Genomic DNA, 22644 nt, shown 5'->3' with positions numbered 1-22644 from the left:
TACATTTTATGTCTCAAGATGAATGTCTCCCTAAGGCGAATATGCTTCAAGCTGCATATGCGATTTGAAAGACAAAATTCTATGTCCGATGAATTTTGGGTGACAGTTGACAAAAGTTTTTGCTGAAAAATGCCATGTTTTTTCTCGTGGATACTTCAAAGCCACACCTTTATTATTTCACCTCAATATGAATATCGCTCAAAGCTGACGGTCTATTGAAAATTCACCTGAGAGAGATTTCATTGTATGAGTAATTTTATTTGATTTGGAATAGTTTAGACGAATTATTTGATGTAACTTATGTATCATATTGAAAATATTGGGAAAATAGTGCAAAAAGTGTCAAATTTGGATATTTTTCTTTTTATAGTTGGCTTGGTTTTTAGTTGAAAATATAGGTGAGACCCGAGATACAACTGTATTTGGGACTGAAAACATGTCCCAAAACAGGGTGTAAGTCGAATATCTGTCATTATAAAGTTTATAATCGAAGTTGAAGGGTCGAAATCTATGATATCGTGTAATTAACTGAAAGCAACGTTAGATAATCTTTTAATTTTACTAAAAAGCCGTTTACATGATATAAATATTCAAGATTGGGTAGTTGGAGAATATTTATAAATGTGTATGTAACTGTTATCAGTAAATAATTTAATTTAAAAAAAACCTTAATTTCTTCTAAGAGACAGCTTTAAGCTGTAAAAATCAAATTAATCGTATCTGCACATAGTCGTAACTCAAAGGGGGGGTCGAGGGTCGCCTTTATACGATAGTTTAATGACAGTTCAAGTAAAACGCATACCTGTACATGCAAATATGTACAAAACACACAACAAATTCTTCCTATGCCTATCGGAAAAATCGTAAGAAAAAAAAGTGCCAACTAATTCTTGTTAAAGCTACCAGACATTCAAAGTTCTACTGATGATTTCAGACTGAAGATGGCATGCAAACGAAGCCAACTAGTGAATTCAGACTGTAACTTCAGCTTTTATTTCTTCTTGTCATACTTATAAAATGAAAATAATCAATTCTATTCAAATCTCTCTGTAAGCTTTATCAAGGTGAAGTAAAACCGTCTTAAAGCTCTTTTATGCTATTTCTATGGCCTGTTGTATTTTTCAGGAATATTTTCAGTGAATTATCCAAGGATTGAATTTAAAATATTATAATTCAAGTTTCTAACCTTGAGAAACACACACACATTTCTACAGCAACAAGAAAAATTTAAATAAAATAAACAAATAAATAAAACATTTGCTCTCGCGCAATCGCCATCCTAACCCATAGTGCCTATCCGATGTGGCCAGCTCGCTCTCTCTCTCTCTCTCTCTCTCTCTCTCTCTCTCTCTCTCGCCCTACCATCCGGCTCTCCCGTTTCACTTACATCGTAAGCGTTGCACCAAACAAAACCATGAGCCGAGCATAAACATCCACTCATTCCTTCCTTCGTTCGCGGAAAGCAAACATCGCACGCAGCGCAGCATCGGCAGTGGTGTTAGTTGATGGTTTAGTTCTCGCGACAGCAGAAACAAGATCGTTTGCGTTTGTGTGCACGTTGTGTGCTCTTGGCGTGCGATCGTTGCAGTTTGTGTGAACGGAGTTCTGCAAAAGTGCAGCAGCAATTTGGGCCGCTCGAGGGCGAACGTCGTGTGTTGTGTGCGCGATTCCAGTGCGCCAGTGTGTGATGTTTTAAATTAGCTACTTTGTGCACGGTTTACTTGCGTGTGCTTGTGTGTGTTTGTGTGCTTCCATTACATTAAGCCTTGAGGTGTAAAAGCAGCGCTTGTTGCAAGCGGAAACAAGTGGTAAAACATAAACCCCGATTCGGTGAAGTGAAACGCGCGCAGAAAAGCGAAGAAAACAGTTTGCCGGGTGTAACGATCTAGCGATAAGACGTGCGCGATCGCGAGCGATTCTACCTGTGAAGATTGAGCTTTTTCTTTTTTTTTTTTGAGAGCGCAAATTAATCATATTCCGGGAAGTGTTCTACAGACCACGCGCAACGAACCGGCAAACGCGCAGCGAACACCCGGCGAGGAAATCACTCGCCCGTGAACTAATTAGAAATACGATAATCAATTTGGAGAAGGAGAGCACAAACAAAAAAACAAAGCCACAACTCATACAAGTCGTTCTGGGTTCCTTTGGGTGTTTGTATCGTGTTTCGTGTGGCCACGTGTAGCAACTCCGGTGTTCTCCGGCGCTAAAGGTACCAAAGTGAGCACAAAAACAGAACCCTACAAGCAGTAACATCTTTCGACTGAAACATCTGTCGAGTGTTTGGCAGCTACCGGCACGGCATCATATACCTTGCACACCAATAGCACGACAACAACGGGGTTGCAAGAGTGCAACAGTGTGAGTCCAACCATCATCGTCATCATCCAGCAGTGCGCCTTCGATAATCTCTGTAAAACGAACGTTTCAAAGCATCCAGCTGGGTCCCGCATTTCGTAACCAACTGGCCAGTTTAGGGGTGAAGCTCAAAACACAGCAAAAAAAAAGGAACCAAAAAGGAGAATCACGTGACGAGCGGGACGAGCGCATCCAGATCACGCAAGCAGCATTAGGAGGCCGGTTGCCGGCAGCCGGTAGACGCATATTTGCACCCACTTTGTTCTGTCCGTTGCGCTTGCTTTCCTTGGCTGGAACGACAGGGCAGCCCCTTTGGCACGTGTTTCTGTGTGTGTGCGTGTGTGTCTCTCTCTCTCCAGTCCAGTCGGTTAAGGGCACACGGCACAGGCCTTCTTCGGTGAGCGACAGCATCTTTAAAGCAGCAGCGCCGGCTGATTTATTCCACCATCGAACCGGAAACATCTGCAACCGATCGACCGGGGCAAACGGTGCTGAGATTGCCGGTCGCTGGTGACGTAAAGCGAAACGAAACGGCTTCCGATTCTGTTTGAAGTTTGTTCCAGACAAGAAAGGTAAGCTTAAGTTTATTGCAAACAAATCTTTTTTTTTAGATTGAACAATCATGGACCAAGACGATTGCGTTTTATAAGTGTTTGATGTTTTTTGGTTGATCGGTGTCATTATAACATACTTTACTACTTGTTAAAAATTCATTTGAAGCATAATTTTACACAAAACAAAGGCTCATTTTACACCAGATCTTTTTCAAAACAAAAGCAAAAGCAAATGATTCACGGAGTGGAGACTCATTTAATTACCCTCCGCGACGTTATGAGTCAAAGCTCCTTAACATCTAACGCCGCTCCATACAGAGAAATTCCGTGCACCTACATTTTCTTTTCTTTTCTACTGAAAGTGTAATTGGAGAAATCGACTCATCAAATCATCGACACACCATACCCCCGAAACTCACCCACGTTCAATCAGTCAGTACCCTACGTCTTCGCAACCCTCCAAACGTTTGCACAAAATTAAATCCGTGCCGCAAAGGAATGAGTACAAAAAAAAACAACCTGCGAAGCAAAACAAAATCTATGAAATTGCTTCCATTCCGGGCGCCGTTCGCTTGGGCGCAGACTTAAAACACAACCACGCACTGCATCTCGATCCCCATATCCATTTGGGGGATAATACAACCGTTTGTGTTTGTTTGTTGGAACGTTCATTTCTTTCCCCTTTTGCCTCTTTTCCCCGTTGAGGTCCGCCGCGTCACGATTGAATTGCTTCGAAAGTCCCCGGTTCCCGATGAGGCCAAGTGGTTGTGAGGCACCTAAACCCTACACTCTACGGCTTTCGAGTGGGTGGGTGCCGATTGAGCGACAAAAATGCGCCAACATGTGCGTGTGGTGTTGTTGTGTGCCTCAGAAGATCGCTCCGCAGAAGCCAGGAAATGGGCTGCCGAAACCATATGTTGGCCAGGCGGTGCAAAACGGGAATGCAAGTTGCAATAAGAAATTCCACTTTTCTTTCCATTTTTTCGTTGTTTGCTCAAGTCGAAATCGATCAGAACCACTTTTCCCGGACTTTTCCCCGTCCAATCCAATGCCACCACATATGGGCGCGTGTGTCTGTGTGTGTTACCATATCCGTCCGACGACCGACGTCACCACCGGCTTTGATTTATGGAAATGGAAACGAGAAATTGGATTAGGGATTCTCAGCTTTGGCTGGGAAGCCAAACGTTGCCTTTGGTTTGTTCTACACCCAGCGGCAGTGGCAGCGGCGGCAGTTCCGGTCGAAGGGGTTAACTGGAAACCCGAAAACGGAAACGAAACAACCCGGCCGGCGTCTAATAAGTGGCCCCCTCTTTGCGACTTGTGCGTAATCTACTTTTGACAAGAACACTCATTTTCTCGGCTCAATCCTTCGTTACGGCTGCGGCTCATTTTCCTCTTTTTTGTGTGTGCCGAGGGCGTGTATGGGCGCCCTTTGGTAGCCATGGTGTAGCGGTAATGAGAAGGTGAAGAAAATGATCGGCCCACGGAAAGCAGGTCCGCCCTTCATCCGGGTTTGGGTTTTTTGTTGTTGTTTGTCGACCCCCGTTTGATCGCATTTCCCGATCGCGGCGTTTGAACTTTTCCCCTTTTGCTGGCCAAGTGGCCACAGCCAATAAGTGGGAAATGGGTAGCAAACGAACCAAAGCGGCCAGCATGCTTGTTTTGAGCATGCATACATACACACGTAAGGCCAACAGGAAAGAACAGTCCACAGACCAGCATCTTCTTCCCGGGGTTGCGTTCTGTAAGGGTGCGTTTTAATGAGCGTAGGAAATCTATTATTAATTTACGAAAATCTTACACCATCGCGTTTTGCAACGAGAGTGCGCGGCGAAAGAGAAGCCGGAAGTCACTACCGGAGGCATTGATGGTTGCGTTTTTTTTTTTGGTTGTTTGCGTATGGTAAGGGAGGGATGGCAAAGGGGGAGATGCAAAAATGGAAGGAAAATAAACAAACGCATTGCATTTTAAGACGGGTGTTAATTGAGACTTCTCTAAATTCAGTCAGAATGGAGTTGGCATACTTGGAGCAATGTCTTAAAAATATTTAAACAAGCAACTTTGACAGGGCTTAAGCAGGGCTGACTGTACAAGTGAACATTTATGATGGAATGAAAAATAATTAATATATTAATGAATTACGTTAATAAATTAATAAAATGGGTCTTTAACAAATATTTATTGAAAAAATAAGCAAATTATTTAATTACAATGAAAAACAAACATAAAATAGATAAATTATATTTGATCAAAACAATATAAAATGTAGCAACGAAAAGAGACATTATTTATTTAAGCATCCACGTAAACAAAACAGAGGAAAATAATAGAATACACTCAAAACTAAGAGATATTTCACCGAATTATCATGTGACAGATGCTAATAAGAGAGTTAATAACAATGGAAAAATAACCAGCCATTTTTGCAACATGAGAAAAGCAAACAAACAAGTCACAATAAAACATTGAAAAGTCAGTAGACGAAGAAAATAAGCAAGAAAGATTTAAATATAAAAACAAAAAAGACAAAGAAGAGACAAAGGTTGATAATGAATTGTCAATAAGCGATATTTTACAGCGTTATTCATTAAATAATGTTGATAACGTAATTAATAACAATCAAGAAAGCGAAACATACTTGTTTCAATATAAAAACAGACAAAAAATTGAATTTTTTACGAAAACAATGAAAAATCCAATACGTAGAAAATAAACAAAGAAAAAAAAAAAGAATAATTCAAACAACAACGTAAAATGACAAAAAAGACATAATTAAGGCTACAGTAAAAAAACGATTATTTTGGTCTGTTTATTGATGATCGATCATTTAATATCAATGTAACTGATTTCAGATACATTCTTATCATTTATTCAGTTCAATCAATTGTAAACTGTTGTAACTGAAACCTTAATCAAGCTTTGTAGACGAAAAAATAATGCCCGCAAGATGTGAACAAGATTGAAACAGTATAAGATAAATTAAATTAATTACCATCGACCCTAAACCATGACAGTAAGCAACGCAATCAAGCAGCAAATCAACAAAGACCGAAATTAATCACACCAGACAACCCCGGTTTTCTAAGAAAAACCCGCACACAAACATGGAAAACTAATTCAATTTACGTGCCTGCCAGATCTGGGCAATCGATAAAAACCAAAATGCGAGACTGAGGCGAGACGCGACAGAGCGTATGGGGCGAATTTTCTAAAACCACAAACTGCTAGAAAATGGGAGGAAAAAGATCATTTGAAGCATCCGTCCGGGCGATGACAACGAACTCACAAACACACACACTCTTTGCTTCCACTTCTCTCTCACTCCTCGTTCGCTTTGTACATGCGGAGGAAAAACTCCATTTCCCGCATCGCGAAAAGGGCACCAAACCCTCGTCCCCCTTTCCGTCGCGCGTATGGCCGATCTAATAATATTGAAGGTCTCACATTCCGGCTCGGAAACCGTGTGACCAAACCCGGCCTTCCGCTCACTATTGCGGTGACCCGGCCGCCCCGTCTCCTTACCCGCCTAATTTGCCGCGCGGACGGCGCACTTTGTCGACTCATTTCCCGCGTACACGCACACGCATGCGGACATTTCCTGCCCGTGCGTGCATGCGCTCCGTGCGTGCGTGTTCACACAGTGACCGCGTCACAAACACACACGTACACGGGATGAGCGAGTCGGGAAATGGACCACCACCACCATTAGCAGCTCAAATTTCCCCCCAAAATTTCATCCGTGGTCATCTCCCGAAGCGAGGAGAGACACGGGCGGATGGGGGGCGAAAAAAAAACGCAAACCAAAAACACATCAAAATCCATTTCCGAAGCATCATCGAGCGGACGCGCGATCGTTTGCTTCATTTCAGAGCTTCCGTTTCAGCAGCGTCGAGAACAGTTGTTGTGTTCTTTTTCGTTTTTAATTCGGCGCGTCTCTCGCGTCTCCAAAAAAAAATAACAACAACAACATTGCAAACATTACCAGGCGGATGCCTGTTTGAAATATAACCCAATCCACACTGGACACCACCATTCGCTTCCATCCGCTTTGGAACGTTACATGATCGAAAGTGATCAAAATTTAATTTACGATAGCACGCAGCAAACACAGACACCTTTTTAAGGGGGATCATCCAAGAGCATAATTGCAGCAGCACCGCGAGAGGATAGAGCATTCCATTCAGCAGACGACGACGGGGTTGGCGCGCAAAAGCGCGCGCAAAATGTTTAAATATAGAACTGTCGAGGCTGTCGTCTAAGACGGTGGTGATTGTTTACATGCGCGCGCGCGCGCTCTCACTGGCCCGCAGTGAGGTGCCGGATGCATCATCACTCCACCATGCCGACAGCGCACGACGGAGCACGAGAGAATCGATCACGAAATTGACTTCCTTTCGGGTTGCTTCCGGTTTTCTTTAACCCTTTTTTTGTGTGTCTCTCTGTCCGGTGCCACAGCACAGGCGGTGGCGAAATTGAATGAAAAGGGAAATTAGATCATTAGGGAAAAGTCGGACGGATGGACGGATGACGGATCTGTCTGTTGGAGGGAGAGGTGTTTTTTTTTTTTTGGCTGGTTGGTTGGTTTGAGATGAAATCACGGCCACAGCGGATGAGGACGCTAATGATCGACGATTATTCGAGCGGTGATAAAGAACTGTGGGATACAGATAAGGCGAAGCGTGCGGTTCTGTTGGATTATGGGTTGAATTATAGACGTTTTTAAGGGAGATTTCAATTTTGTGGTCTTACGTAATCAACAAATTATCGTTAAGGTTCTGTTGTTATCTGAATTTGAAGTTCAAAAAGAGTTTGTTATGTTGAAGTGATGCGTTAAAGTTGAAGTTGGTTATCTCTTGGGCATCATTTTTGGATACATAGTCTTTGAGATTCAAGTCTTTTTTAGAAATATCTCTTTTATATTAGGAATACCTCATTTTGTCTTAGAGATATCTAACAACTGGCTTTGAGATCAGCTATCTGTGGTGCATATGGTGCATATCTCCAAACTATGATGTCTTCAGGCTGTAAAACTTTACCATCACCTGTAGGAGAGCTTTATTTGAAATGTAATACGGTCTTCAGAATCTCAGAGCTGCATCAAGTATAGCTCCATCATCTGTACAGTGTCAAGCATTAATGGAATACGCTCCTATTTCGTCATCTTTTTGGACGATCTTTTACAATTCTAGAGATAGTTCTGGGTGGTCTGGTTGTGCTTCTGGAAGCGTTCGCTGGAACAGAAGTCAATTATTGCTCTCATGCACAAACATGACGCGCGGTCGAAGATTGATGACTTCATCAATGAACAGCCCATCTGTTAGTCATGCATCAAACCGTGGAAGCAGCGGGCGTTGTTCTGGAACTAATTAAAAACCAAGAATAGCCACATTCACACTTACCCCTAGACAACTCAGAGACTCATATCGATGTACCAATAACCACTTCTAAGCGCTTGTTTTGGAATTTCCCTAGATATTCATTTTCCAATGAGCCATACTCCTCGAAAAACCCTAGCGATAGCTACCGGAAATGACACCGATCAATCACGGTAGGTCCCATTCGAGCAGTAGTTACTCCCGATGGGATCATTAATTGAATGTTGAAACGCTCGTACGAACACTTTCAATCGGTGAAAGTCCCCTTTCATCCCATCGATGGTTGTTACATCGGCATTGGTGATTCCTTTCCGCTGCCCTACCCGTATAAGGAACCGGCCGCACACTAATCCATATAAGAGAACACCCCAAAAAAACTATCAAAATATTCCCGCACCCTTTTGCCTACCCCATTGGCTGTCGGGTTGTTGTTGCCCACAGTCAGCGGATGCACTCGGCATGTTTAACTCGGTGCGGGTTTTAACATCCGCTCCTACCTCACCCCAACGGGAGATAACGGTAGCGGTCGGCCCTGAACGGCCCCCGTTGTCTACAGGAAGATAACGTGATAAGACATACGAACCGCAGCAAGTAAAGGTACTCTGCGCGGTGGATACTTATTTTTGGAAGCGCCCTTACGCCCGTGACTCAGAAGACGGGCATCCAACGGGCAGCGCACGGCGCACTGTTCACATTGATTCATCTCGCGTGTATTTTTCTAATTTTAGCCTACACGATCGTACCTTCCAGATGAGAACTCGGCTTAACTCTTGCTGGTACGTTCGTTCGTTTCGCCGTCACTGCAGAGGAGACACGATGGCCCAGTTTTCTCTAGGACGTGCCCGATTTCGTTGCGATCACAATGTCGTAACCGTAGATCACCAAACAAGCACAAAAGCTTGAATTGTATTGCTTTACCGACGAAAAAACAGGCGATAACGCGGCGGAAGTTTATGAACAATCCAGCTCCCAGTCGATTGGTATTGGTGGCACTGTCTCGCCCGATAGGGAAATTGTGTCACAGCGTTGAGAAAGGAACGAAAACATATGATTTCACCAGAATCAATTAAAATAACCTCAATCGCGAAACCGGTAGTGCGTTTCAATTGAAAGTAGATTAAAGAGCGGGACAGCAACACATAAACAAATTTGGAGTAAAAAACGAAACCTTCAAAAATTTCGCCTTACTCAGCAGGCTTTGGCACGATCACGAGCCTCCGACGTTTTGTTATGACGTCTCACCCTGGGCGGGCTAGCAGGCAATTTGAAAACGAACCTTCCATTACCGTCCCAAAAATGCCCCCAAAGAGTGACATGGTGAGCCAAAAAACAGCACCCAAAAAACTCCATACCCAAAAAAGCGCATCCAATTTTTTCAGTCCGTATACCCGAAATGGATGTTTCGCCACAGCTTTTGGAGGTAAAGTGTGTCACGTGGTTGGCGTAGTTTGATGGATGGAAGCAAAACACACCTTGATGCTTACCACACCTTGGGGAGGTTGTTTGTTGTACATCTCCAAATTTTGGAACCCTTTTGGTTGGATGGACTCATCCACAGCCTCGGAAGAGTAACGAAAACACATAAACAAAGGCGGAAACCAACCTCAGCAAACCTTAAATGTGCCGTTTAACGCACATACAGTCTACGAAAGGAAATTCGACATTCTAGCTTTGCGGTGCATTCAAATGACCATATGGCACTGGTTTCTTTTTGCCGGAGGTTTATGCCGGATTTTATCAAACTTCGAACTCCAAAACAGTCTTCCGAACAAAACTGAAAAAGCGGTTTTTGCTCCCAAGAAGAAAAAAACCTTCACACCCGCCGTAACTGTACACCGTCTATTAGCGGAACGGAACTGAACGATCACGCGCCTGCTGCTGCTGGCCGCGATGGGTGTGTGTGTGCTCTCACATCAAAACGCTCTCGTGGTCTGGAAATGATGTGAAAATTGCGATCTTCCCTCCGGGATGTTATGGTGTGTGAAGATCGCTTGGAAACTGGGGGAGAAAACTGGGGAATTTCCTTCCCATCCTATCGCCGCTGCTCGATTGGCGGGCCCCGAAAGCGCACACTCTAGGAATTCTTTCCCAAGGTTTTGTGTGGTCTCGTTCTCTGTGCGGGGAAAAACCACAGCATCCAATGGTGAAAAGCGGATAGCATTATTAACAATTTACTGCAGAGCAGAGCGTCACATCCTCAATGGCAGCAGGAAAACGAAGCGTCTCAGAGGCGTCAAATACGTCGTTCTTTTCAGCCTGCGGTTTGTCTGGTGGACATGACTTTCAGAAACTAAGACCCATTTTTTTCAGATCATGAAATCTCTATTCCATGTTTAAAGCTTTTATACGCACCCAGAAAACCCTTTTGTATTACAATGATGATTTAATTACCACCCAAAAAAGCCCATCTATCGTACGTTAACCTGCGGCACCAGAGCGCGCGCTCTCTAATGCGAAGGTGTGCTGATCTTGTGCGATGGTCTTAATCTCTCTCACGCTTCAGCTTAGGATCGTTTTCACCGGACCGGAACAGAGCGCGCAACACAGCTGAGGAACGAAATTCCGAACCTTGGAGGTGCAAATAAACAATAATTTAGCCGCGTTCCACGAGTCGAGTGCCTATCGGAAAACACTATTTTCCAAATTAGACGAAGGTGGGAAGGTGTGCACAATCCGATCGATCGGATAACATCACTGTGTGTGCTTGTGGTTGGAATTTGCTGGTGTTGCTGGTGGTGAAGATCGGCCAAATCTTAAACATCTTCCAACCTGTTGCTGGCCGCATTGGAGATGAGGTGAATTTTCCAGGCCGACCGCGCTCGCGGAGAAATGGAAATGAGGCATTCCCGTAATGGGATCGCTCACCTGGCAGCAAAGGAGGGCTAGATTAATGTGGAATTAATTCCACCAGCGGTCGGGAACGTCTTACGGGGCTACGAGAGACGTATATACAGCACCAACAGCTGCTACTCCGGCTCCGGTGGGTGTTGCTGCGGCAGGCAAACAATTGGAGTGTAAATAACGGTGGTTGCCCTCGATTCACGCCTGCGGCTCCCAAAACCTCCCCGCGATCGACATCATTATTGCGAGCGAAGACGAGAACAGAACGGCTTTCGAAGGGTTTCCGCGTCTCGGTTATGGTCGGCAGATTTCCAGTTCGTTCCGCGCACGCGGTTTCCTTTGCCCTCTCCACCTCGGGGGGCTTCCTTGGTTTTGGTTGGAAATGTGAGAACAACTCTGAGAGCTCGGGGCTAAGGTTCCTTTTTCCACGATGTGTTGCAAAGACTACCGAGCAGCTAGAAGTGGGATCTAGCAGTTTGAGAGAGAGACGCCTTAGAAACTGCTGCCGGCTTTTGCGCAAGAACAATGCGATCAGTGCGCGCGGTTTCGCTCTGTGTGTTTGGAGACCGTGACAGGCAGAGTTCGACTTGGCTAACAGCAAGCATTCATTTCCCACAGCCTATTCTTACTTCCATTTGGCTCTGAGCAGGAGTTGGATTGAGACTGCGAAGCACATGCGATGTTGTGACGTTCTAGTCGGGTCTACAACCACCAAGCCAGCCTCAGCTCGGGCGCAGTGAAGAGTGGAAGGCTTGGGAATTATGTTTCGCACCAGCTCTTATATTACGCGTCGGCAAACTGCAGCAACTGGAGCAACATCCAAATGTGCATGTGCTAATGGAAACGGTAGCAGGGCAGCCTTTTTTTTGTGCACACATTTTCTCATCGTTCATTCGTTCACTTGAGTCGTCACTTGAGTCATCGTTTCCTCTTGCGTTGTGCGCTCTTGGAGTGTCGTGTTTTGCAGCAGCTTGGAAATATTACGACGTATCGAACCTCTCCCTGGCAGGTTACTGACATGACATCAAATCGTACTGGTATTGGGAACTTTGGGGGAACAAAAACAGAAAAAAACAAACACTAGAAGCTGTTGAAAAACAATCTCATAAGACCTCTCCTTTCTCGCGGGAGTGCAGGAAATTGGAGGGTTATCAGGCATCCATGCACCGAATTTGAGCTGCTGCTGCTCGTGCTGATAATAAAAAACCAAACTTCCGTACACTGGCCGCGGTTGACTGGCGCCAATCTCAATGTGAAGACGAACCAACACCGGCCCTATCTGCGCCCGGTTTGAGTGTTTTCAAATTGATAGGTTCAGTGGTTTTAAAAACTCCTCGTGTCAGGGGTACGTACTGTTTCAAATGCAAAACCTTAATTAATGCGGAGGACGACTGCTGCAAGTGAAGCAAATGAACCAGAAATGAGCCCTCCGCCTGCGTTGGTATGTCGAAAGCAGTGTCTAGTGTCTCGTCTGTCGGTGCGACAGGATGCCAGAGACACGCGCCGGTAATTTAAACGTCGAACAAATGTCATTAACTCGACCGGCGTCGGCCCACGTCGCACTTGGAGAGAGTCAAGCGACGTACCTAATCAGTCATCGCACTGCTCGAGGGGGAAAATTTTTGCACAAAGGTGCACAGGGCACACAGATAAGTGCGTCGCGTCGTTCTGTGCGGGCAAGTGGCTCGGTGAACTTCGATGATCTCGCAGCAGCCGACCGACACCACCGAAGAGAATGGCGTTGAAGCAGAACATAATTTTCAAGAGAGGATGGCATATTATGCTCAACGCCTGCTTTTATTGCTTCTGTCTGTCCGCACACCATGAGCACACCTCATTTAGCATTGACTTCGATACGGTTTTGCGGTTGTCTGCACTTGTACACACGCGCACGTACGCGCGAACGGAGTGAGCGGAAGTGACGCCACCGGGCAGCACCGACCGAATGTCGGTCAGCCAAAACTGCGTCAGGGTAATTATGGCGGGTAAAACGGCGAATTTGGCTACCGTTTTGGAGGTGGTTAGCGGCATGAATGATTAACGCGCTTGTTTTTTTTTTTTTTCGTTTGCTGTTCGTTCGGACATTGGATACGCGTCTTCCCCGTCCGTACGTGTTTACCTTGAGCAATACAAATTTGTTTGTTTATCCGCATATAAACACAGTCGATCGAGCGGAGGGAGAGAGAGAGAGAGAGAGAGGGCAGGAGTGCGACCCAGCCACCGGATGTAGCGGTGACCATGATCGAGCAGCGTCATGAACCGATCGGTGCAATTATCGCATGATCGGTTGCGCTGATGGCTCACTCTTCTCGCTGTAGCAGAACCACCACGGGAAGGAAGCGTGCAATTAGCGCGTGGGGAAAAATGTCACAATTTCCTTTCGCTTTAACATTGTGTGACTCCACGGGGGAGGAGGTATTAGCGGGAACGCTTGATTGGCAAGCCAGAACCAGCATGTTTTGCTGCCGCAAGTAGGTTCGGATGCAATTCCCGGGAATGAAGATGCCGTTCGACGTTTGTGTGGTTTTCCATTGCCCGTTTAGCGTAAGGTTCCTGTTGTCACAGCCGGAAGCGAGAGCTCCGGACGTCCAAAACGTGAACTCTGGATGAAAGAATAAAGAGTGCACACAAATCGTTCTTTGCACCACTGCATGTGGTAGCTGTAATTTGGCAGACAAACATTGCTAAACACAGCGAATTGAGAGTTGGTGGGAAATGAGACTAATATTCCTGTTCACACACACAAAGCAACCGCCAAACGAGATCGTCGCATGTAACGCAATGAGGGAACTTGCCCTTCTACGGTGGCCTTCAACCCGGGAGCGGCCTTTCCGGTCAAACTCTCTTCATCGCTCTTTCTGTCTCGCTCTCACCCTTTAGAGTTTGCCCTGTTTTCAAAATGTCCAATCGTAATTTCCTCCGCCTCCCCTTCCGTCCCGAAAAACCTAAATCACGCTGAGGTAACATCCGTCATACTTTGCGGATCATGTCGATCGACAACGGCTCGATCGTCGCGATGAGTGTGCGCGTTGATTTATTTTGTTCGTTCGTTTCGTTACGTTTCGTTTTTTCCCCCTGTTTGCACGTAAAGCACACAGCCGGAACTGCGGTGTCTGTCCGGTTGTCTCCAGCGGCGAGGTTTGTAATTATGTTTGACAATTGCTTCCAGCAGGTGTGGCCTGGATTTGCTTGTTTTCGAGCACAACAAATGCAGACGGAAGGCTCCACTCCTGATATCTTCAATTCCAAGGCCTTCTTTCCGTGCTACTGCTTTCTGTGATGTTTGATTTGACTCATCTGGAGATATCTGGGGAAGAAGATCTCGACAAACCCCCGTGTAGCGTCGCGTCTCTGAAGACTCTAGTTTTAGGTTGTAATTCGTTAGCGTTTTTTTTTTTTTTTTTTTTTGAAGTAGCGTCTGGAGTAAAATTCAATTCCAATCCCGCGGTCATAAATTGTGCTACTCTGTCTTAAATCACGACACAGCCACAATGTGCGCCGACGGAGGACATCCGTTTTGTTTGGCAACACAACAGGCAGCAGCAAAACGGGAAGTGTAACTACAACGGACCCTTGGGACCGACCCCGATTTGGCCCGGAGGACCGCGTCTTACCGAATGCACACATGTGGCTATAGAAAATTGAGGAAACGGCGGCAGCACCGGCAGCAGCAACAACAGCAACTACCGAGCACATCCGCCTGTGGCCCATCCGCCATAGATGCGTAAAGTATTTCCGTTCGGTTATTGGTTTTTGCGTTTAACGTTTAGATTTCATTGCATTGTGTGTATGTTGTGGCTCTCTCCCTCCCTCTCTCTCTCTCTCTCATTCTTCTACTGCTACATTGCGAATTATTGTGTACTAACCTCCGCTCGGAGCTGGAAGTTGCAACAACAGTGCGCTGCTGTTCACCTACTTTTTGGGTTTGGGTTAGCAAAGAAGCAAACGGATTTTGGCGCTCCGTCGAACGATGTGTTGTGTGCGCGCACCGGAAACAGCCGTAAAGCAAAACGGTAGAGTTTAACGATTGCAGCAACTCCTTGGAATTTAATACTGCGCATGCGCAGGCTACGTCGTCACGAGACGAATCCAATAAGATCGACGACACGGTCCTCGCTTCAGCCTGATTCATGATTCAGCCTGATCCGGGAGACTCCGGAGTGGGAAGCGATAAAACAAGGTTTATTGCCTAGCTCTTAGAGCCGGTCGTGTAGACTCACCCTGGCAAGGATTTAGTTTCCATTTCCCTGTTGCCGTGTGATTGCGCGAACATAAATCTTCACCCACACGCACACAGAACCGAGGCTCCAGAAAGCAATGAGCCACAAGAGAGAAAAAGAGCCGCCCGGGATGGAAAGTATTCCGAGCGGATAAAGCCCACAAAAGACGAGATTTACTGGAGCAACATTTGCTCCACTGCATCTCCAACCGCTCTACTCCTTGGGCCCCTGCCCCAGTCAACCGCACAGACCATGAAGCATGAACGGTGGGCCCCCGGTAACACTGGAACGAAATCCATTAGATACCGATTTAAAAGAGCCGGTAACCGGATCACGAGGGCGCTTCTTGTGGGAACAGGAGAGGGCAAGAGAGGAAACACAGAAGAGAAGCAAAAGCGGAAGATTGTTACAAACCGGCCAAGAAGTTCTGGGGACGGCCTATGAAGAATCAGTTGAAGGAACGCCACCCGGGCATTGGGGCAAAAGGAAGCAGACATCCGACGACCCCTGCTGCTGCTGCTGCTGCTTCTACTGCTGCTGGGACAGGAAAAGTATTACCGGGAAGCGACGCTTTTTTATAGGATAATTACATAACTATCAACGTAAACCGAACTTCGTCGTCGCTCCGTTGCCTCTCCCACTTACACTGCACACACACACACACAAACAGAGAACGCCCGGATGGCCGTCATCCGGTCGGGGGTTGGCATTATTAGACTTTGATCGTGCACAGAAAAGCGCATCACGACGATCGCAGCACACAGATCATAAATCCACACTTTGGAGACATAGTTCAGATTCTTCCACTGGTTGGATGGTGTGCGAAACAGAAACCAACCAACCGGCATGCTGTTTTCTCTGTGCGCCACCATTTCCTGCTCACTTGCGTAATAGTAGCACGGAGAACGCAAGAGGCACCCCGACCACGTGGTCGCGTTTTGCGCGAGATGTTTGCCGAAGTGTTTTGCGCTCGCGCGCTCGATCTATATTTATGTTTTGGAATGCGCTTTGCGCGTGTAAAACTCACGGTAGTGGAGTGTCAGTGGAGAGCCGGGGAAAAGCAGAATGGGAATGGTTTATTTTTTGCTTCGGTTCGGTTTAAGCCGTGGTCTCTTTAACCAAACGCACCGGAAAAGCCCCGTGCGTCGAAAGGAAACCCCGTGACAGCAGGAAAAGGAAGAGAGCATGGTGAAAGAGATTAATAAGAGAGAAGAACAACAGCAACGGAAAAAAACAACGTTGTCGTATACACAAAAAAAGGAATCCCGGAGGACGACGCACGCACCAGGAAGCCCAACGCCGCACGGAACGAATCGAAAGAAGAGGGCAGGAAACATACTAGAACAGGAAGCGAAACCCGGAGACCCTTTTTAACGAGAGACGAAGGAAGATGACGAAGGAGGACGAAAACGGGCTTAAAAGGCTCGCGGCTCCCGCGTGTGATGATGATCCCGCGTGTGGTGTGTTTGTGTGTGTTTGGGAACTTCGTTCGCTTCGAAGAAAGCGAAGGAAATGAAACAAACGCCCTGTGTGCGTGTGTGGCGCTGAAAAGATGTGAAATAGCGGACGGTGGTGGGTACAACAGCACAGCAACATCCGCCAAGGGGGAAGGAAAAAGGGGACAAAAACGTGCGCACTTGCTGCCTCCGGTGCATCTGCTGCACAAAAGGAGAACACAGAAAGAGAGAGCGGGAGAGAAAAGAGCGAATACCACAGCGAGACGACGTTAATAAGGAAGTTGATTCGTGTATTGTGGTCCCTGCCGAGTGCCGGTAGCCAACTGCGTGGAATCGGTCCATTCAGGAAGTCCATTCAAAGTACGTGACTGGGAGGATGATGTTGGCCGTGGTGAGAGGAATTGCTCTTTGAGGCGGTTTTGAGGCCCATTAGCGCATTGCTTTGGAATTAATTAGATCGAACGGAGGAGGAATGATGCAGCAGTGTAATTATTGATAAATGAGGGCGATTGAAGATGACGCTGAAGATGACGGCTTAGGAACAGGACGTATTTGAACTGGAATCTTGTTATCTAAATTTCTGATGTTTACATTGCATGTGCCCAACATGAAGCAACGATACACCGACACATAAGAGATGGATAAATTGCAAACTATTCCTTCGGCTCCGGGCGACTCCCGACGTCTTGGGACGACTCTTGACAACTCCCGACAACTCCCGACAACTTCGGACGAAACTCCGGATAAACGAAGTCCGGACAACTCTTAGTGAATTCGGATCATACCAAATGGCTTTGAATGAAGGTGCAAATGTGCAGATTTATCTTCGATGCAATAAGAAATACACGTCTGGAGTCGTTTCAGTAACCCCGCGTTGTCCGGATGAATTTTAGATTCGGAGTCGAATTCAGTCTTTCAGAGTCCGAGTCAGAGTGGATCTATGACTCGTCGGGAGTCATCTGGAGTAGAGCCTAGAGTCGTCGGGAGTCAACGGAAGTCATCCGGAGTAGGATTAAGTGGTCTGCAGTAGTCCAGAGTCATTGGGATTTGAATTCGATTTTGAGTCGGAGTTTGATTCAGTCTTTCAGAGAGCCGGAGTTGGAGTGAATTCAGTACTCGGCGGGAGTTATCCAAAGTTGTCTGGACACGTTTAAAGTCGTCCGGCAGTCTTTCACAGCTGTCGTTGGACTGGATCTAGTACACGTAGGGAGTCATCCGGATTCATCTATAACCGTCAGGAATTGTCTGCGGTCGTCATAGTCTAGTCGTCTAGATTCGAAACTGATTTTCTGATTTTCTAGATTCGAAACTGAACTGACTCAGAACCAGATTGGATCCACGACTCGTTGAGAGGCATCTGGAAGTAGACGGGGTTGCCTAGAGTCGTCCGGAGTCGTCTGGAGTCATCTGAATTCATGAATCTATTCCCGCTTACCCATCGCTACAAACGCACCCGGGGATTCGGGGATGTTCCGTGCGATGTGAATTTAGATTTCCTGTCCATCTTTCTTCCCACCAGGTTCATCCCTGGTAATTGCTTAATTTTATTAACTTCGTCTGCGTCTGCACCGAACCGCCGGCGTCTCTATGGCATTGCGTGGCTCTAACTCTAGACCCTCGCTCACCGCTATTTCTCCCTGTTAAGCACTCACACGCCACCGTTCCACAGCCTCCTCCATTGACAAGTCCCGGTGTTGTGTTGTTTATCTGTGTCGTTCGCTTTCGCTTCTGTTCTATCTGTCTGGTCTGGTCGGTCTTGCTCGTCTCGTCGGTCGGTCCGTCCGTCTGTCTGGCGTTGATTGTCTGGCAGCCGATACACACGTACCCGCCTATCGTACGTTGGCGTTTCACCACCACCCCGCACTCTTTCAGCCTCTATCTATCTCTCACACCCGCGCGCGCGTTTAACGCGCATTGACATTCCGCGGCAGCGCGAACGCGCGCTGCGATTTAACGCATTTTGAGATCTCGCGTGTACACGCCGTTGATTTCCGGTGTGCGATATGCTGCAAGGGGGTGCAGCATATCCGACAAGGGGAACCCCCCCCCCCATGCTCGCACACGTAGCTTTTGCGTGGGCTGTGGGTGTTCGTCGTTGCCGTCCCGGTCGCGAATGAATTCAATTAGCCGCAACCGTGCGCAACACACGCGCCATCGAACGCCGCACGTCGGACTTTGGCCGAATTGAATCAATTTATTGAATCAAACCAAGGGGAGATAGATGTAGGAGAGGGAGTCGAAAACCAATAGAAAATCAATTTTAAATATAAACAGACAGAAGAAGTCGAGAAACGTCAACTTTCACGTCAACAAGTCGAGAAAGTGAGGGAGGAAACCAATTCGACCCTTTTAAAAACACTCAAAATCCCCATCTTCTTTGATCGAGAGCCAACTAATTTCCGCGCTGACACGGTCGCTTGTTGGCACTTCACTAAAATCACGCACTGTCGCACTTCACGTCACAGGCCGCGCCCCGTGGAAAACTGCACACGCATGTCGTGCCCCCTTTGCATGCATGAAGCGCCTGGACGATGTGGCAAGAGAGCGTGTGGTGTTTATTTTCCCAGCGCCATTTGAAAACAACCGCGCGGGGTCGTCGATCCCGGCAAGGGTGTAAAGACGGTGCTCGCTGACGGAGTGCTGCGTACGTTGAAAGATCAAACCACGCACATGGGCGTCACAATCTTGCCACTTGAATCACTTCACGGGCGCGCACACACTCGTCAAACACACACACAAGCAGCGTGTGATACAAATATTCTTTCGATCTTGAGAAGGGGCAAAAGGCAGACTACAGCGAGAAGAGCTGGCATCCGTTTCTGGGATCCAACCGGGGATGCGTTGAGATGTCGTCTGTGCCTCCCCGAAAGGAACGCTTGGCTGGAATGGCCGTAGCATGAAGCAAGGAAACGCATCTCCAGAAGCTGCTTCCGCTTTCCCAGGCGAATCCGTGACATCCGGACATCAAGCATCATATCCGCGGGCGCCATTGGAACAAGCGTTTGCGGTTGGGAAAAAAACACATGTGAAAAGACGCGTCGTTCGCAGCACGCCTCATCGCCTCATCATTTCCCGTTCTGATTAATGCTCCAAAGATGGAAACGGTCCGATATTGAACGAGATCACCGGCGAAGATCAGTCTGTGTCGGCGTGTTATGGGTGGCTTTTGGAACGCTGGTGGAACGGATTTTGAACCCACACACACACGCACCATTAGTGAGGGCGCGATGAAAGGTTCGCTTTCAAACCAGTCTCGAGAACAAGACGGGAAGTGACAAGATCTTGTAGCCCTGGAGCGAACTCCAACTTTGGGTGGTCATCTCTTCAGTGTTCTCTGATGACAACTTTACAGACACACACCCCCGGAGAAACTGCTGGAGATCCAACTGTGAGCATCCAACATTCCGATCGCAATCCGATCGCCTGCAAGAGAGCTGCTCGATCGATCACAGCTTTTCGGTCGTTCGCTGCCCGGAAGTGCATTCATCTCGGCAGCGGCAGCATCAACACCCTGGTGGGAGGAAACCCCGGGCAATGGGACAAAAGCCCGATGCTGCGGAAGCCCCATATGCACCAACCAGTTCACGATAGAAATGCAAGGTCTCCGCCGCCATTGACGGACTTCCTCCCGCAACCTCCAAACGAGAGGAAGATAGACATTACAACACACGCAGAGATACATAGAGAGAGGCCTGGAATGACAAAATCGAGTTTTGTCACCGGAACAAAAGACTATCACCCCTCCCTGAGGGCAGTTACACATCGGACCATTTCCGCTGGCTGCGTGCAAATGGGCGCATTGTTGTCCGATTGTCGTTGGCTGTTACACGATCGGCGTGTGCATTGTGTGGTCGGTTGGTTGACTTTTCCTGTTCCCGCGTGTTCTACGCGATTGTTGTTCACTGCTGTGACACTGTTTCTGCGCACGGATTGTTGTTCGACCTCCCCCCCCACTGACGCCTCCGCCAAACAAAATTGTGTCACTCCATGGTCCATGATTGTTCTAACGCAGTGTACGCACATATCACCTTTCCTTCCGCTTTCGAAGCTTTCTAAACATCTCTTTCCCTTTCTCTCTTTCTCTCTCTTTTTGCTTTTTCCAGATAACTTCCACAATCACCAGGATGCAAGTGGAAAGTGCAACGAAATGGCGCGTCCCACCGCTGGACCTGTCCGCCGTCAGCGTGCTCACGAACGAGGCGGAAAGGCGCTGGAATCACGGCTCGGGCAACGGTGCCAACAACAACGGTAGCAACGGTGGCGCAACAAACCTTAATGGGCGCGGCGATTCGGGCACGGGCGGACACACGCAAACCAGCGCCAAGAAGATCCAGTACGGAGCGGATGGGCTGCCAGTTGATCCGCGGGACTGGACGCGCGCGAACGTGTGGACGTGGCTGATCAATCTGGCCCAATCGGAGGGGCTCGACATCAGTCCCGAGCTGGCGCAGAAGTTCCCCATGAACGGGAAGGCCCTATGCCTGATGAGTCTCGATATGTACCTGAGCCGCGTGCCGATCGGTGGCAAGATGCTGTACCGTGACTTCCGCGTCCGGTTGGCAAGGGCGATGAGCTTATGAGCAGCGCAGGTTAAGATCAAACGTCAAGCAAGGGAGGGGAAGGGGGGTGTGTGCTTGCTACCACCCGAAGAACTGACTACTAGAAAGGGGGGAAAGGGGAGGTTTAGCTAGTTATTGGAGTGATCAAAAGGGCGTGGGGAGGCACCGTTTAATTTATCTCGATTTATAATGTACTAGAGCGCACCCTAGTTACCATAAGCTAGCTCTCCAAAGTATTGCACAGATGATGTTTTTTTTTTTGCTTTCGCTCCCAAAAACTTCAATTTAAGCGGGAGAAATACGGAACCCTGAGCGATGGCCGGCAGTGGCAGCGGGGGCAGCAACACCAAAACTTTACAACATAACAGAGACAAAGAGTGGCAGACGTGTACAGCCGTGTACATGTACAAAGAGGAGCTTAAATAACTTTTACAAGGTTTAATAGAAAGAAGAACAATAGAACTGTATTTAAGGGAGTTGATCATGAGGGCCGGGTCAAAGCTTATTCTATCTTAACTATCTAATTGAAACAGGCACTTAGTTTACTCACTTTTTTGTCACAAATGATAATTCTTTTTTTTTAATGTAATTGTAATATAGTCTAGATATAAGTTACTCTAGTCAGTAAATGCACAAATATTAAAAATCAAGAGAGTGTTTGAATTTATTTTTTATACAAATTGAGCAAGAAAGAAACTTTAATAGCAATTTTTGTTGGTGTTGATTCAATCCGATTACGATGCAAACCGAAGTCCCGGAAGATTCAAGGTGCGGATTCGTTACGGTGGGTACGGAGTTATTCTGACTCGTTCGGATTCGCCCAGAGTCCTCGGGAATCGATTGGAGTTGTTTGGACGTGTCTGGGGCAATCTGGACTCGTTCGGAGTCGTCAGGACTCGTCGGGTGTTGTATGGTCTCTTCCGGAGTCGTCTGAACTCGTTCGGATTCATATGGACTTGTGCGGAGTTTCTGGACTTGTCTGGGCTTGTCTAAAGTCATTGTCTGGAGTTGTCCGGAGTCTTCTCTAAACGTCCGGAATCGGTTGAACTCGTCGTCTGAAAGAAGAAATCGCATGGACTCGTCTGAAGTCAGTTGGATTCGTCAAGGGTCGTTTGGACTCGTCGGAAGTTGACCGCATTCGTCTGAAGTCGTCTGAACTCGTCCTGAGTCATACGGATTTGGACGGAGTTGTTTGGACTAGAATGGAATCATTCAAGCTTGTCCGAAGTCGCCTGGAAATGGTTGGAGTCATCTAGAGTCATCCGGAGTCATCTGGA

At 47.1% G+C, this 22644-nt stretch overlaps 1 protein-coding gene across 1 annotated transcript; it reads left to right on the top strand.

Annotated features, from left to right (window-relative positions):
* The first annotated feature begins 1440 nt into the window (after window positions 1-1440).
* LOC3290034 (ETS homologous factor) lies at window positions 1441-22017 on the top strand. Its single transcript, XM_556387.3, has 2 exons — window positions 1441-2930; window positions 20912-22017. Exon 2 carries the CDS (start codon window positions 20933-20935, stop codon window positions 21386-21388), a length of 456 nt encoding a protein of 151 aa, XP_556387.2. The 5' UTR covers window positions 1441-2930; window positions 20912-20932; the 3' UTR covers window positions 21389-22017.
* Window positions 22018-22644: the final 627 nt, after the last annotated feature.

Source organism: Anopheles gambiae, chromosome 2 (genome assembly GCF_943734735.2).
Source record: "Anopheles gambiae chromosome 2, idAnoGambNW_F1_1, whole genome shotgun sequence".
NCBI lineage: Eukaryota > Metazoa > Arthropoda > Insecta > Diptera > Culicidae > Anopheles > Anopheles gambiae.
The sequence above is the reverse complement of the archived record's forward strand: the minus strand, read 5'-3'. Positions and strand labels throughout refer to the sequence as shown.